Below are 14,414 nucleotides of genomic sequence, written 5' to 3' on the forward strand. Positions count from 1 at the left end.
TCGCATCTATAGCTGAAATGACTCCTCTGCTCTCTGGAAGGAGGTTGGAGCATGCCCTATTCTAAGGCCATGCTTCAGCGTACCGTACAGACAGTGATAGAAGATAATATGGCACAGATATTCTTCCTGAATTTCAGGCTTCCTTTTCCTTACTTCTTTACCTGTCGTGCTCAAGAGAAGACAGCAAAGCCAGCTTCATTTGAGAGGGATCTCACACCCTCTGGGGTGATGAAACTCATGCCTCACGTCAAAAGCTGCTAAGGAGTCTGTTCCGTTCTTGTGTTAATCAACATCTCTGTAAACTAAGGCCAGAGCATGAGTTTGAGTAGTATCCCGCAGTTATCACTGCTGTTGAATTACTGGTGTGCCCCACGGCGTGGGTTACACCGATTCCTGTGAGCACTCCCGGAGCCACAGCCCAGGGCACGGATGAGGCAGCACAAGGGACTGCGCACAGGAGTCATACAGATAAGACTACCAGGATTGAGTGGGAAGGTTTAGCTGGATGGACACGAGCATGCCACGCCGCTCTCCAGGCCAGGGAATGGTCCCAGCCTGTTTTATTTATGACGGTACACGTAGCCACGCAACCCACTCCACAGCATCAGAAACAGATGAGCAGAAGTTTCCTGAAGAAGAGGTCATTTGAGTGGAAACATTTATTTCACTTACTACTCTAGTCCCTTCAGGAGCCCTTCTGACAACAGCAGAGCTGGCTAAAACTGATATTCTCCATGTTCTCCATTAGACATTAGTCCATGTTCTCCATTAGATTCAACAACCAGCAGTCCCCCTGCATCACTACTGGAAATCACTACAACCCGTACAAACGATAGCTTTTCAATGTGTCATCCATCCTTGTGGTGTTAAGAAAAGCACTGCCTGTGATAATAACTGGGCTGAAAAACCTTTATCACTAGCACAATGTTTGGAAAGTTCTCTCGTACAGATTAAAAGGCCCACAGCGAACAGAAAACCCTCACTTCTGTACTAGATACAGGAGTAACTTTACTATCTTTATAATAAAAAACTTAGCGTGACCAGTACAAAATTTTTCATTTAAATGGATCCCACGAGTATGATATATATGGTGTATGTGTGTCGGGAATGCGAGCATTTATTTCATACAGACATACGATTGTATTAGGTTTCTAAATTAGTTACAGCACTGTCGGCAGAAGGCATAGGCTTTGTAACAAGATTTGTGCGCAGAGTGGAACTATTTTAAAAATCGAGGGATCTGTTTCAAGATAAAGCTAGGTGGAGAAGGTCATATGAGCTTTCCTTTGCAGAAGTGTGGAGTTTTCCAACCAGTGCAGTTTTCAAGCCGCCATCTCATCCTCTGTTATTGCCATGCCACGTGCCAGTGCGTGTGGTCCGGCTTCCTCCAAAGCGGGTGCCAGGCTCTGACTTTGCAGTTCAGGTGTGATCAAATCCCTTGTCTTGGGGCTTGCACAACGATGAGGAAAACTCTGTGCATATTCTGCCAAACCTTGCAGTTGTTATGAGTTTTAGCACATTACAGGTTGAGCTGTTCATAGCATGAAAGAACTGGGCACAAGGGGGTGCAAGATCATCTCAGCTCCTGGTTTTTCTCCTTACGACCTGCGGCACTGAGCTTGTTGTCTCTCTGACAGGGTTTTAGTGGATGGATAAGTATGCTATATAGCAAAAGTTTGTTGGAGGGCTCAAAAACAGTTTACGTGTGTTTGGACTCAAAGCCTGATCTCTGGTAAAGCACACACCACCTTTCGTTTCTGCAACGCGGATGCTGTCCCCTTTCATACAGCGCTTTGTCACCAGCGTACAAACAGGGAGGCTGACCCGCAGAAAGGCGGGAAGGTCGTTCACCCAGTGTCACCTACCATGTCGGTAACAGCAGCGCTAGGACGAGAAGCTTACTCTTTCGAGTTCAGGACGTGCTTGTTGGGGCTGTGGTCCCCACAGAGAGACCCCTGAGCCGCCTGGTCATGGGAGCCATAGCACCTCAATGTTTTCAATTAAGAGTTTGATCATGTGTCTGTATGTGGCTCAGAAAAAATTACCTCTCTTCATTAATCAGGCATTGAGCGTTCGGTCTGTGTGACGTTTGATGCTAACCAGTGGGAGGACACCCCGGCCCTTTGGGAGAGTCATCCTTCTGCCATCTCTCTCTCCTCCTGTCACCCGCTTCTGTCTCTCTTCGCAACTTGGCTTTGCCCCTCTCTCTCCATTTCTCTTTTTTTTCTTTTTCTGATCTTCCCTTCCAGTTGTCCACTTACTGTCTGGGGGGTTTCGCTCTTACCTTTCTTCTATTCCCTCCCTAAAGTAAGGAAAGGCGTAAGCAGTGCTGCCAGGCGAGGTGTCTCTTGACTTGCAGCTTCGCACCGCAGGCACGCCACAAGAATTAACAGAGGAGAGAGGAAACAGGCGCCTTTCATAAATAACGCTTCAGCTCTCCGCGGCCTCAAAGCGCGGGTGCCTGAACCAGCTGCAGGAGGGACCGACGTGCAGACTCGCTGGTGCACGTTCGCCCGGCGGGCAGCGGCGCGCCGTGTCCCCCGCCTCACGGGGCGCGGGTGAGCCGCCGGTAGCAGCAGAGCAAACGCTGTCCTTCACTGCGCTCGTCTTGTGCCTCAGAGAAACGGGAAGATGAAATTTAATATGCAAGCAGAAGAGAAAAGAAGGCGAATTTCCTCCAGAAATCAGACCTTGCTGACTCCTCAGCACATCCTCTTCAACGCTGAAAGCAGCACTAAAACCCGTCAGGGTAAAATGCTAGAAAACCAGAATCCCTGCATAGACATTTCATGGGCAGGACTGCAGGATTTTTCCCAGTTCATGAAAGCTTAAAAAACCCTGCCACAAAACCCTCTTCTTCTCCCATTTAATAGGCTTAGTTCTGTTCTTTTATATGAAGCTTCCAGATTTTATATCATTTCACTAGGTCTCTTGCTGCAGCTTTTGAACCTTAAATTAAATTGGGATTCATTACCACATTTACGAAAGGGAAAAAGGAGAGAATGCAGTACAAATGTGCTGGGGACAGACCAGAAGAAGGACCTAGAGCACAAATACACACCAAAATGACTTTTTTTTCTGGCTGGTATGAGTAGTCTTCACATAAAGGGAAATTTTACATCCTGAGAGTTTGTGGGCAATAGGAGTATTTACAGTGGATTTCTATATGCTGAAGTTATGCATTTTGGTAGCAACATATAATTTTGGAAGTTATGATACTCCCACCGTAAGTCATCAGGCAAATTCCCTACTACTTATTAGGTAATGCAGATAATCACCTTTCATTTTTTTTTCCTAAAGATTGTTTTAATTTTAAAATTAGCGGCCATTTGTAACTTAGCAGGACTGCCCTGTCTTTCTTTTACAAGTAAAAGTTTTTGAGCCTTGTATACAGGTTTTCGTTGTTGAGATAGCTTTGCTGGATTGGAGATGCATTTGTTTCTGTTCGTACGAACAATAGCAGTTTTCTGGGTATCTTTAGTCTGAAAATAACTAAAAAGGGTTGGGTTTTTTTTTTTATGTCAAAGATTTCTTAAATAAAGAACAGTTACCTGAATATTAATTTTTGTTTTGGCGCTTTTTTCCCTTTAGGTTTTATGGCAGGCATACAGAGGAACCCCCAAATGTCACAGTATGGACCTCAGCAAACTGGACCTTCCATGTCACCACACCCCTCACCTGGAGGCCAGGTGCATCCTGGAATCGGTAGCTTTCAGCAGAGTAATTCAAGTGGTACTTATGGGCCTCAGATGAGCCAGTATGGACCACAAGGTAAAATGCTTGCTGGTAATACATATGATAATTTTTATATATATATATTTGTACAATATATATATATATATCATGTATATAGGTAGGTATGTGATTTCTTAAAAAAGAAAAAAAGAACAACCAAAAAACACACACACACATGCCCCCACCCTCCCCCCAAAACACTAAACAAACAAAACTGTCATTCAGAGGTGGAGCTGCACCTTGTGGAAGAAGCTGCTTCTGTTATTAGCACCTTTCTCTGTATAAAAATAGTGACCTTAAGTTGGGCAAGGAAATGATGAATCTGTTGCATTGCCAGGGCCATTGTTTAGGAGCCCAAGCGTGTCATCTCTGCGACAAGGCCGCATTTGACCAAGCATGGAATAAGGGTCACAACACCGATCCCAAAATAGGACTTCTTTTCTTAGATGGAATCCCAAGGCCAATCTGAAATTGCGTAGTGACTGTGAGGGTTAAAGTCTGCTAATGAGCATAATAATACAGTGGCTACTGTGGGAATATAATATTGAGCTCTAATGCATACGGTTTGTGAATCTTAACTAACCCTTCAGACTGAGAGAGACAGTTCCTTTTATTTTGCTTGTTTGACAGAATTGTTGGAGGACTAAAACAAAAATAGAATACACAATTTCTGCCCCTGGACATTCAATGCATACAACCTTGAACTTGTCTATTGTTTTGCCTTTAATGGATAACCTTTATAAAGTATGCATCTGTTTAGGGGTTTAATGAACTTGAAGTCAAGCCACAGAATATATAACGGGCAGTATTTTCTTTAGAGGTATATAAAGAAGCTTTTCTATTTCAGCACTTCCTACTATTGCTTTCTTGCTTAAAATCCTCAAAAAGGACTGGAGCCAGTGATGGGAAATTCTGTAAGGGCTCGGTGGCTTGCCCGTGCTAGCAAGGGTGGTTATTTTCGTCTCCGGAGTTTCTGAGAACTAGTTCTGATGTTTGTTTGCAGGGAGCCTTGCTGCCCTGCGCAATGTTCCTTTCTGTTTCATCTCTGGGTCGCGTTTGTTGTAGTGTTCTGAGCGCAGGGCTACGAGCCAAGATTTCCCAGTTTCTAATTTTGGCTCTGCCTTTTACACCATCTTTCAACTTAGGCAAGTAGATTCATTTCTCTGCTTCGCTTTCCTTAACTGTAAAATGGGGCTAGTAATGCCTTATAGCCATGTGTGAAGATTAATTACCTAACTCCAGTTGACTGGTGCTTTTCTTTTATTTGGAAAGCGTTTTGTGGCCATAAAATGCTGTCCAAGTGCTTATTTTTATCTGCACAGTGAGCAACTAGCTTAACTGGTAAAAATCCAGTGGATTTATGATGTGCTATCCTGACTTCCAGCTGTACTGCTGCTGCTGAGATTCCGAACCATGGGAATAGTGAGTGTCAAGTGCAGTAAAACATTAGCCATCCACACTGATTGAATGGAAAGGTTTTTGTACTAAATCAATGCATTTAAGTAACACGCCGAATACTACTTTCTTTTTTGCTTGAGTTCAGCAGTTCTTTTCCTCCCTCTGTAGATGAAAGTGCCTATGTAATGATTTTATGGGTCGCGGTCAGGAAGAAACGGCTATTAAAAAGTGAACTTGAGGGGCAGGAAGAAAATGAGCATCATTGTCATTAACAGGCCATTTCAAAAGGGTCTGGTGAATAGTGTGATGGATGAAAAGCGTGTTCTTCTGCCAGCTCATGGAGAGTACCGGTGATCCTGTGCACTGGTCACCATAAAATTAGGGCCCTGCAGAGTTTCAGCTCTACAGGTAACAAATAGAGCAGAAGAATGCTATGTTTTCGCCAGGCTAATGTGACCATTAATAAAATCCGGGGATGAAGATGGTGATATTTCAAAGTCATGTATTTACCTGGATTTAAGTTTTTTATAGCATTTTTCATTTTTAATGAAAGTAATCTGTAATTCCATCTCTTAACATAACCCTCTTACAAAGCACAATTATGTGCCAGCAATGATGAATATATAATAATGTTACTCCATTTGCCTTTTATTGCCCAAATAACAAATATATTAAAAATTAGCAGGGTTGCAACTGAGTTCTTAAATTATTAAACTAAAATAATTCTCAAGGATCTGATTAGTTTTCCATGTTTTGTTCACATAGACCTTCCTCCAGAATATTGTTAAGCATAGGCTGAGTTTGGCAGGATTACTTGTATTTTTATAGATGTGTCAAAGCATTCTGTGACATTAAGCTTTTCGTCTGAATGCTAGATTGCACTGTGTGCTGTCCTGAAAACCGGTGCTCAAGGCTAGCGTCCTTTCTCTGCAGTGGAATTGCTCACCGTAGTAAAGACTACACCAGTAAGTTTGGGTTGGAGGAATTAGCCCCCAGTTCCTGAGAGCAGAATGATCCATTTCATGCATATGGTTGATTTATTTGGTTTTCGTGTGTTTACATGACACTTGGATCTATAATAAGAGTAGAATATGTTTTCCCAGGAAGCAATTCTGTACTGGGGACCTAGTCCAATCCTGTGAAACCATTTCCTACAAAAATAAAAAATGGCTTTGGCTCCACACTTCTGTGTGTCTGTGATACAACACAGGAGCATGCAGTACAGAGCATTAGTTTTAATTTTGTATTAAATCCCAGCATTTTCCTGTCTCCAAGAATAAAAAAAAGCAGAGCGAGAATGGAAGTTGTTACTGAAAGGAACAGTCTCTTTGGTTTGTATTTGGACAACATCTAGCTCGGGGGCTAATGAAGCTCTGGTCTATGACCCGAGCATCAAACTGCTGCCACAGCAAAATGTCCCTGAAATGCACTCTGGAGAGCAGTCGGATGCTGTAGTCGGTTGGGTCTTTTAAGACTGGAGCAGAGAAAAACTTCCTGTGGATCAGTAAAACATGTCAGAAATGCACCCCGTCTCCCTAAGTTTTCCTACTCAATTCAGCAGTAAAACTGTTCTGTTTGGGGGTAACAAGAGGGAAGCCACTACTGAATATGTCTGAACCACAACCCCAGAACTTGACAGTAAGTTAAACCCCTTTTTGTTCGTGGTGAAGTAATATGAATTGAGTATTTGTGCTTTGTAACCTTTAATGTTGGACTCATTTCACAAAAGCACTTTGCTATCTAGCTCCCACTGATTTTAATCCTAGATTTTAATTAAAGTGGTAGCATCTTAAGGGTGAGATGCCCTAAGTATCTTGAGAGTCTGGACCTCAGAATCGAGACCCACATATGCAACAGCCTGGGGAGTTGAGACTTAAATATCGACTGTATCTACTGAAGTCCCCTAGGTAAAGTAGCTACAGAGGAATTCACAACAATACATTTAAATCGTCTGTACAAGAAAGACTTGATGGTTAAGTGCACATGTAAGCAATTATAAAATTATTTTAAGATACTGTTTTTAATACTGTGAATCTGACCTGTGTCTCTAAAGTAGAGAGCAAAACTAACAGGTAGTTCTCACGTTTCCCTCTTTTCAACTTGCCTAGAAATGGCAAGACATCAGAGCACTTTGTTCAGCAAACCTGGACAAAGTGGACCAGAGTTTCAGCAGTAAGTATGAACATCTGTCTTTGGCAGGTTGTTAGTAGGCTTTTTTATATTTTATCTTCATTACACTTTTTTTTTCCTCCTGATCCCAGTTACTGCTTTGTTTTTTCTCATGCATTTGAGATGTCGTCTCTCTGGGTACAATTCTACTCTGCCGAGGGGGAGTTGGAATCAAAAATCCCTCGGATATGGAGGGGAGGAGTTGTTCAGCAGTATTGTACAGCTGCTGTTGCCAGGCTTGTACCCACTTGAAAAGTGTGGGCTCTTGGACTTGGCTGCCTGACACGTCCAGCTGATGTGGGCTGGCCTAGCATCTGCTGCATTCATTGTGTTTAATGCTGCATCCATCTGTTTTCTGTCAAAGCCACTGCCAACAAATTACTAATCTATTAGAGAAACATGGAAATAAGATTGCACTCCTCATTCCTGGCAATTCCTCTTGTATTTTGTTTGGCTTTTATTTTGCCTTTTTTTTGTGGTCTGGGAAAGGTATAAGAATAGCTAGTACTTGAGGTATTGAGGAAATGCTTAGGGGAAAAAAAAACATGGAAAAAAACATTGAAACTTGTTTTCCTTACTGAAAAGATACCACTTCCCTGTGCTCTTGGACATGTATCCCTGGAGATGAATGATTAGGAGCTATTTTAACTGAGCCACATATTTTTATGGAGAAGATTCCACTGTTTTTTTCTGTGTTGTGCTTACGCTGGAGAAGCCAAAACACGAAAGAAGAGATTTTTTGTCCCAATTCAAAATAGCATCAAAACAGCAATAGTATTTAGCATTGGTGTTTGCTCCTCCAAGCACACTGCTGAATCGTACTTTATAGACCCTAACTGACAAAACAAATTGGCTTTATGTAAATTGGACTGACAGTAGCTCCCAGTGATTATGGATATGAGGTCTGCTAGTCTACGGAGGGAATTTGCTTCGCTTTGGGAAGCAGCGTTACCAATAGCCTGTACATAAAATGTGTTAACTGGCTGCGCGTAATCTTTGAGCGCACATACACACCATCTTGCTGCATTACGTCGTCCTTGCACAAAGCAACTGGAAAACCAGAGCAACATCGAGTTGTGTGTTACACCTTTAACGCTAAGCAGAGCAGTATGAAACTAGTGAACCCTTCAGTTTGCGGTCACATGTGTTGGATGAGAAGTGTGGCTTGAGCATGTCTCGGCAACCAAAACTCTGGCTAGGGGCGATGGCTCACTGAACAGAAAACAGTCAGCTGCCAGCGGCCGAGCCTAGAGGAGGAGGAGAAGTGACAGGGCAGTCTGAAGTCAGCATAAAGCTGAATCTCAAGCGTTTCATCGCTGTTGAACCACGTATTGAGGATCCTTCTGCGAAGACCCCCAGGCAGAAACTTGGTTTCTAAAACAGAAGAGAATTGTTGCTCCATTTCCTTGGGAAGCGTAGGTCTCGCATGTTCTTGCTGAGCAGAACTTGTAGCAGAGTGACTCAGTTACTGGGTGGGGAGGAGGGGAGGATTAGCCAAAGCACAGCAGCAGGAGCGTATGAATTAATTATGTGTGCATTCAAATGATGGATGAATATATTTATTTTAAATATAAACGGGAGTTGCATGCCACCGACTCCTCTGCCTGGTAGCTGAGGCCTGAGGAGAGACGTGGTTGATCTCCACGTTCAGAGGAAGAGTCCAAGGGCTGCTGCCTTTGAACAAGCGTGGGAATATCTAAGAGTAGTCAGGAAACTCTGCTCTGCGGCATCCCACAGGGAGGGAACGGGTCGTGTTTCCACTAATCTGGATGAGATGGAAATAAAGACAAGTCAAAACTGATGACTGAAGTAGTGTAATGTGATCTGTTTCCTAAAATACTTTTCTATCATATCTTTACCTTTTTTTTCTCTTTCTCATGCTGCTTGGGTTTGTTTCCGTAACACCGAATGCTGTACACTTGCTTTTTCTTGAGCTTTCAATATGATAGGAAAATCGGCGCTCAAATGAGTTAAGCTGCTGCTAGCGGAGCAGTTTGCTCCAGTGACAAGGTAGATTGAGGTCAGCCAGGTTTTCATGCTGTCCTTCATAAGGCACCTGTTTATATTAGCATCTTTGTACTATTGCTGATTACTCTTGTAATAACTAGTTTTCCCAGAGGAGGTGTGCTGTAAGCTACCGCCCCTTCAGCTGGCATAGCCAAACTTTGAACTTCCCAGGAAGGCAGGGTAGGGCAGGAGGGAGCGGGAATGTTCCTCCAGGCCCAGCAGCCATCCTCACCGGTCCGTGCCAAAGCATCTCTGACACAAACAGGCAGAACGGTTAGGAGCAAGAAGCCGGTGAGAATAGCCTGTTGCTGAAATTGCAGAAAGATGAAGGATGAGAACATGAAGTTACAAAAATAAGATTCTCCCTTGAGCTTATGTAATGGGTTTCTTACATGCCACATATCTCTTTACTGCACAAGGTGGTTTTGTACTCTGTGCTATGTTGTTAACTCTCTGGAGGCTGTGCTTTTCTGTATTTGCTGTTATCTCGTTGCATATATTAGGCAGAAAATGTTTGAGGTTATGTGAAAATCAGGTTCATAGGATCATTCAGGTTGGAGGGGTGCTCAGGAGTTGTTCTTGGCTGACCTTGTATTCAAATCAGGGTCAGATATAAGATCAAGCAGGTTACTTGTGGCCTTATCCAACTGGGTCTTGAAAACCTCCAAGGACGTAGTCTGCACAACCGCCCTGGACAGCTTGTTCCACTGCTTGTCTGTACCTCATGGTGAAAAAGTTGTTCTGACTTTGAGGCCAGCGTGGTTCACTTCAGTTCGCACGTGTAAGTTCTGTAGCTGCTAGCTTCCTAAATAGAATTATTTGCTCAAAAGTTTAATGCTTTTCTCTGTTCTTTTTATCATTTTGTTCAGGAAACTACTCCAGACCACCCACGTACAGCGGCGTGCCCAACACAAGTTACAGTGGCCCAGGACCCGGCATGGGTATAAATGCCAACAGTCAGATGCATGGCCAGGGGCCAAGCCAGCCTTGCGGTACCATGCCCCTGGGACGGATGCCATCAGCTGGGATACAGAGCAGACCATTTCCTGGAAACATGAGCAGTATGACCCCCAATTCTCCTGGCATGTCTCAGCAGGGAGGCCCCGGGATGGGCCCACCCATGCCAACTGTGAATCGTAAGGCACAGGAGGCGGCTGCTGCAGTGATGCAGGCTGCTGCAAACTCCGCTCAGACCAGGTACGCCTCCAGGTGAAAGGAGTTTAAACGAGTAGGAATGTTTTTCATGTCATTTCTGAAGTAACGGCACTGTATAGGTGTATGCATATGCATTTATACATGTTCTACCTGTGCCCTTATCTCTGGCAGGAGATGGCGTGTGGGAAGAATACTTTTGCTTAAACGTAAGGGGAAAGCATGGTATTGTGTGTTTGAATTATCCTCTGGAAAAGCAGCTGTGACAATGGAGATGATGGCCACTTCCAGTTTGGTTCTTGGCACCGTAGGCTTTGGGAAAACCCACAGGGTTGCAGTGACATTAGGAGTCGAAAACAAGCCTTCTGCAACTTAAAGTTGATTAGCTGGATATATAGTTTTCATCTCCAGTAGAGAGAGGGCCAACATGTCCTTGGCAGCTTGCCCCTGCCAGGGAGTAAGGAAGCTTATGAAGCTGCCCATCAATTCTTGCATTTACTGCCCATGTCGCAAGGAGCAGCGCTCATGGCGGTTCCCTTCTTCAGGATGTTCTTGTTCCTAAGCAGGCATGCAGAGAGGGAGAGGAGGGCAGGCTGAGGGGAGCAGCTGGAAGGGAAAGGCAGAAGGAGGGATAAAAACAATCTGTAGTTATCTGGAGTTGGTAACTGCCACCTATGCAGCCATAAGAGAGAACCTGCAAACAGGATTGTAGAGGTTGGAGCCATCACCTGTCTTCTTGCCTCCCTGTCAGGCAGCACGACTGCATGTTGCTGTTTGCGCATGGATTTTGGCAAAGTCACTTTTCTGTCTGTGGTTATTCTTAAGATGCCTGAATACTTGCAATGAAATCATATTTTCTGGGAAATTTTTCAGATTAAGTAATTTCCGCATTTCCCTGGACTCAAATAACTCCTGGTGTATTTATTATCTTTTTCTGTTACGAGAAGTTCCATTACATTTGAGAATTACGCAAAGCTGGTTGCACTGTCCTGGTAAGCGTGTTTATGTGTGTATGTGTGTATTAAACATCTTGCATTTATTTATGCATATGTGTACACAGATGCACGTATATGCATACAGGTATTTATTATTCAAGTCCAATGTTTCCGGACACTGGAGTTGCTCTAATTCCAAGACACAATGTAAAACTAGAAGTAGGAAGCTGATGTATCCCTGTATCTGTTGCTTTCTTGTTTTGCGAGTTTGGAAGGCAGGTGGCTTCTAGTGATAAGCAATAGCAAACTTTTAAAACAATAACAGTAAATTTAGTGTACGTCATGTTCTTGTTCAGTAATAGAGAACCGTAGTCCCTTAAAATAGACCGTACTTCAGCAGAAGTGAACCAGCAGTCTCTTGCTTGTGTTGGTTTTTTTAACAGACCTGTCTAGTAGGATGTACAAAAGTCTGCTTCTGTCTGCCTGGTTTAGGCTATAAGCAGAAAGTATTTGGTTGTGATTCAAATTACACTTTGGGCATAGTGTGTGGTGTTTGATCAAAAACTAGGTTAAATGATTACCACTCCTATCTCACACCTTACTTTTGTAAAACTGCTCTTGGTTTCTGGACAAAACTGCACCATTTCAGAGCCTTTTCATCACATACTGCCCATTCCAGTGATCCAGCACCTGTGCAGGCTGTGCAGTCACCAAACCTCTTGCAAATACTGGCAAAAGGGCTATTTATAAACTGCAAATTGAGCAAAACCTGCCACACCCCTCTGATGCCAGGGGGTTGCAAGCACACTGTTTTCCTCTTTGACCTCGAGTCAACTGTAGGGGAGAAAGCGAAATGGCTTTTGGCTGTTCCTGCAAGTCCTCCATGCTTGCATACGGAAGGAAGGTACTTGGCAGTGATTCGTATTTGTGATACAGAGCAAATCCAAAGAGGCTGTTCTTTTGTTCTGCTTTAGGCCACCATACATTAGGTCGCCTGCTTATCCCAGCCAGTCTGGGGGTGGCGGACGCCCCATGTTTTCTTCACAGCACCCCAGCTGTGGCAATGCTCAGGCTTCCTTGATGCACCAGCCTGACCAGTACGGGTAGGTGGCAATGTAAACTGGACTTGCTGTGGGACCTTGGCAATTTTTTTTAATGTTTATGAACATTATGAACATCTGGCTGCTGAAGGAATATAAAAATCACGTGAAAGGTACACAAATACTTGCACCATAGAGGGGATTTGAGTTTTTTGTTTTCTTTTTACTAACGCCACTGTGACAGTACGATGAAAATCTGCATGTCACTTGCTCACTCACCCGCATGGCTTTTGGCATGGCTCCGTTTCCTTGTGCCTGAGAGGGAAATGAAGAACCTCATCACCGAGAAGGAATGAGATCCCTTCTCCCCCTGACCCAGGCATCGTCTTTCTCCCCTCGTTGTTGGTGTTCTTGTCTCGCAGTGGTGCTGTGCAACCCTGTTTTTTTTGACTTGGTGGTGGTATTGTCATTGCTGCCTGGGCAGCAAGCTGCAACCCCCAAAGTAAGATCCCTTTCTGAGAGGTGGTGTACTGCAGGAGGGTTGACAGCATTTCTTAATGGGATTTTCAAGAAAGTTTTATTACATTGTAATTGAGCATGCATGTATTTGAAAAATTTCAGTTAGTCACTAGAATAATTTTTAGGAGCACTAAGCATCCAGTGCAAAACATTTGCCTGAAATGCAGCTACTGTTTTCTTACCAGAGTCCTTCACACTGTGATTTCTGTAACCATATCATAAATCACAGCACTGGGAGAAAGCATCTACGCTGGCTCCCAGCCTGTAGCTCCCTCACAACCAAGTCCAGCTTCACCTGAGATTCAAGTTTCATGGACTTCCCTACCATCATGTTATTTCAGTTGTTACCTCCATAGGAAATCTGTAATACCCAAATTACTGCTGCCTTCATGATTATTAACAGGTTTTAATTACCAGTTTTCTGTAGCTGCTTTTGTTTGTTTGTTTGTTTTCCCTAATAACATCATTCATATGTGTGCATATGAAAAAGTACAAAGCAAAACAAAAAATTAGAACACAAGTTCTCCTGTTCAAAAAGCAAAAATTAGTGAAATGGGAGAGCACTCGCACCATAGTGTTTCGTCTAACTGGAAAGGCATCCACTGCTATATGCCAAAGTGCATGAATAGTGTCCAGCCTTTTTCTTTGAATGTATTGAGTTTATAAGATTCAGCTGTGGGATTCAAAGACTGGTGTATTTTTATTACTGTAAAACACACCCCTCTGTAGAATTAAGAAGAAAATGAAATGGTTGTGTCAGAGTCATGGTTAGACAGCACTATTTGTGTAAAGTTGGTCGTGATCCCTTTCAAGGTCAACTTGTTGAATCAGTAGCCAAGTATCAATAGGGGAGAGAAATTTTATCTTCAGCTGTTAATCCACAGGATCTATCCTTTACCAGCTCAGGAGTCTCATTTAGACATAGAAAGCTGGTTTGCCTCTGCCTTGCCAAGCCACGCTAAGCAGCTGTGTAAAATGAATTTAAATGGCATGCATCAGAATAAAATCACTCCCACTGGGGCAGAAAATCAATGTTCGTTAACCAGGGCTGGATGATCAAGATCTGAGTGTCAGCCAGTTATACCTAGGTATCATCCTCAGTGCAGACCACCACCCTTTTAATTAGAGAAGATAAAATCGTATAAATAAAAGTGGTGGCTGTGGAAGATACTAGGATTACACCATTTGAATTAGCCTTTGACCTCACCTTGAAGCCTGCTCTATGTTAAGCTTAGATTAATTGCTACAGCTACATAATACCTTCCCTGGAACCTAAAATCTTATGATGTGCTAGTCTGTCTTGTGCACACAGGCCGGTGCTTCCCAAATGATACCTATCATGTCAGGCTAACGAAAAGAAAGGTGTTTTTAAGACCTCTTCATTGAACCAGCAGTATCTGTGGTTTCACACTACCCAGGATGTTTTAGCTTGGTCTGGGTAACAGTTTACAGCAGGCAA

General features: G+C 43.4%; 1 protein-coding gene across 8 annotated transcripts in view; it reads left to right on the top strand.

Moving 5' to 3' along the window:
• ARID1B (AT-rich interaction domain 1B) overlaps nucleotides 1-14,414 on the top strand; it is a gene marked incomplete at its 5' end in the record, with an annotated part of 336,354 nt that overhangs the window by 261,662 nt on the left and 60,278 nt on the right. For all 8 annotated transcript variants that reach the window (XM_082307126.1, XM_082307119.1, XM_082307122.1 and 5 more), the window contains 2 exons: nucleotides 3,592-3,771; nucleotides 10,179-10,506. In XM_082307126.1, the coding sequence (XP_082163252.1) occupies nucleotides 3,592-3,771; nucleotides 10,179-10,506 (508 nt within the window). The remainder of the gene's footprint in view (nucleotides 1-3,591; nucleotides 3,772-10,178; nucleotides 10,507-14,414) is intronic.

This window comes from Platalea leucorodia, assembly GCF_965183815.1.
Source record: "Platalea leucorodia genome assembly, chromosome: 3".
NCBI classification, from domain to species: domain Eukaryota; kingdom Metazoa; phylum Chordata; class Aves; order Pelecaniformes; family Threskiornithidae; genus Platalea; species Platalea leucorodia.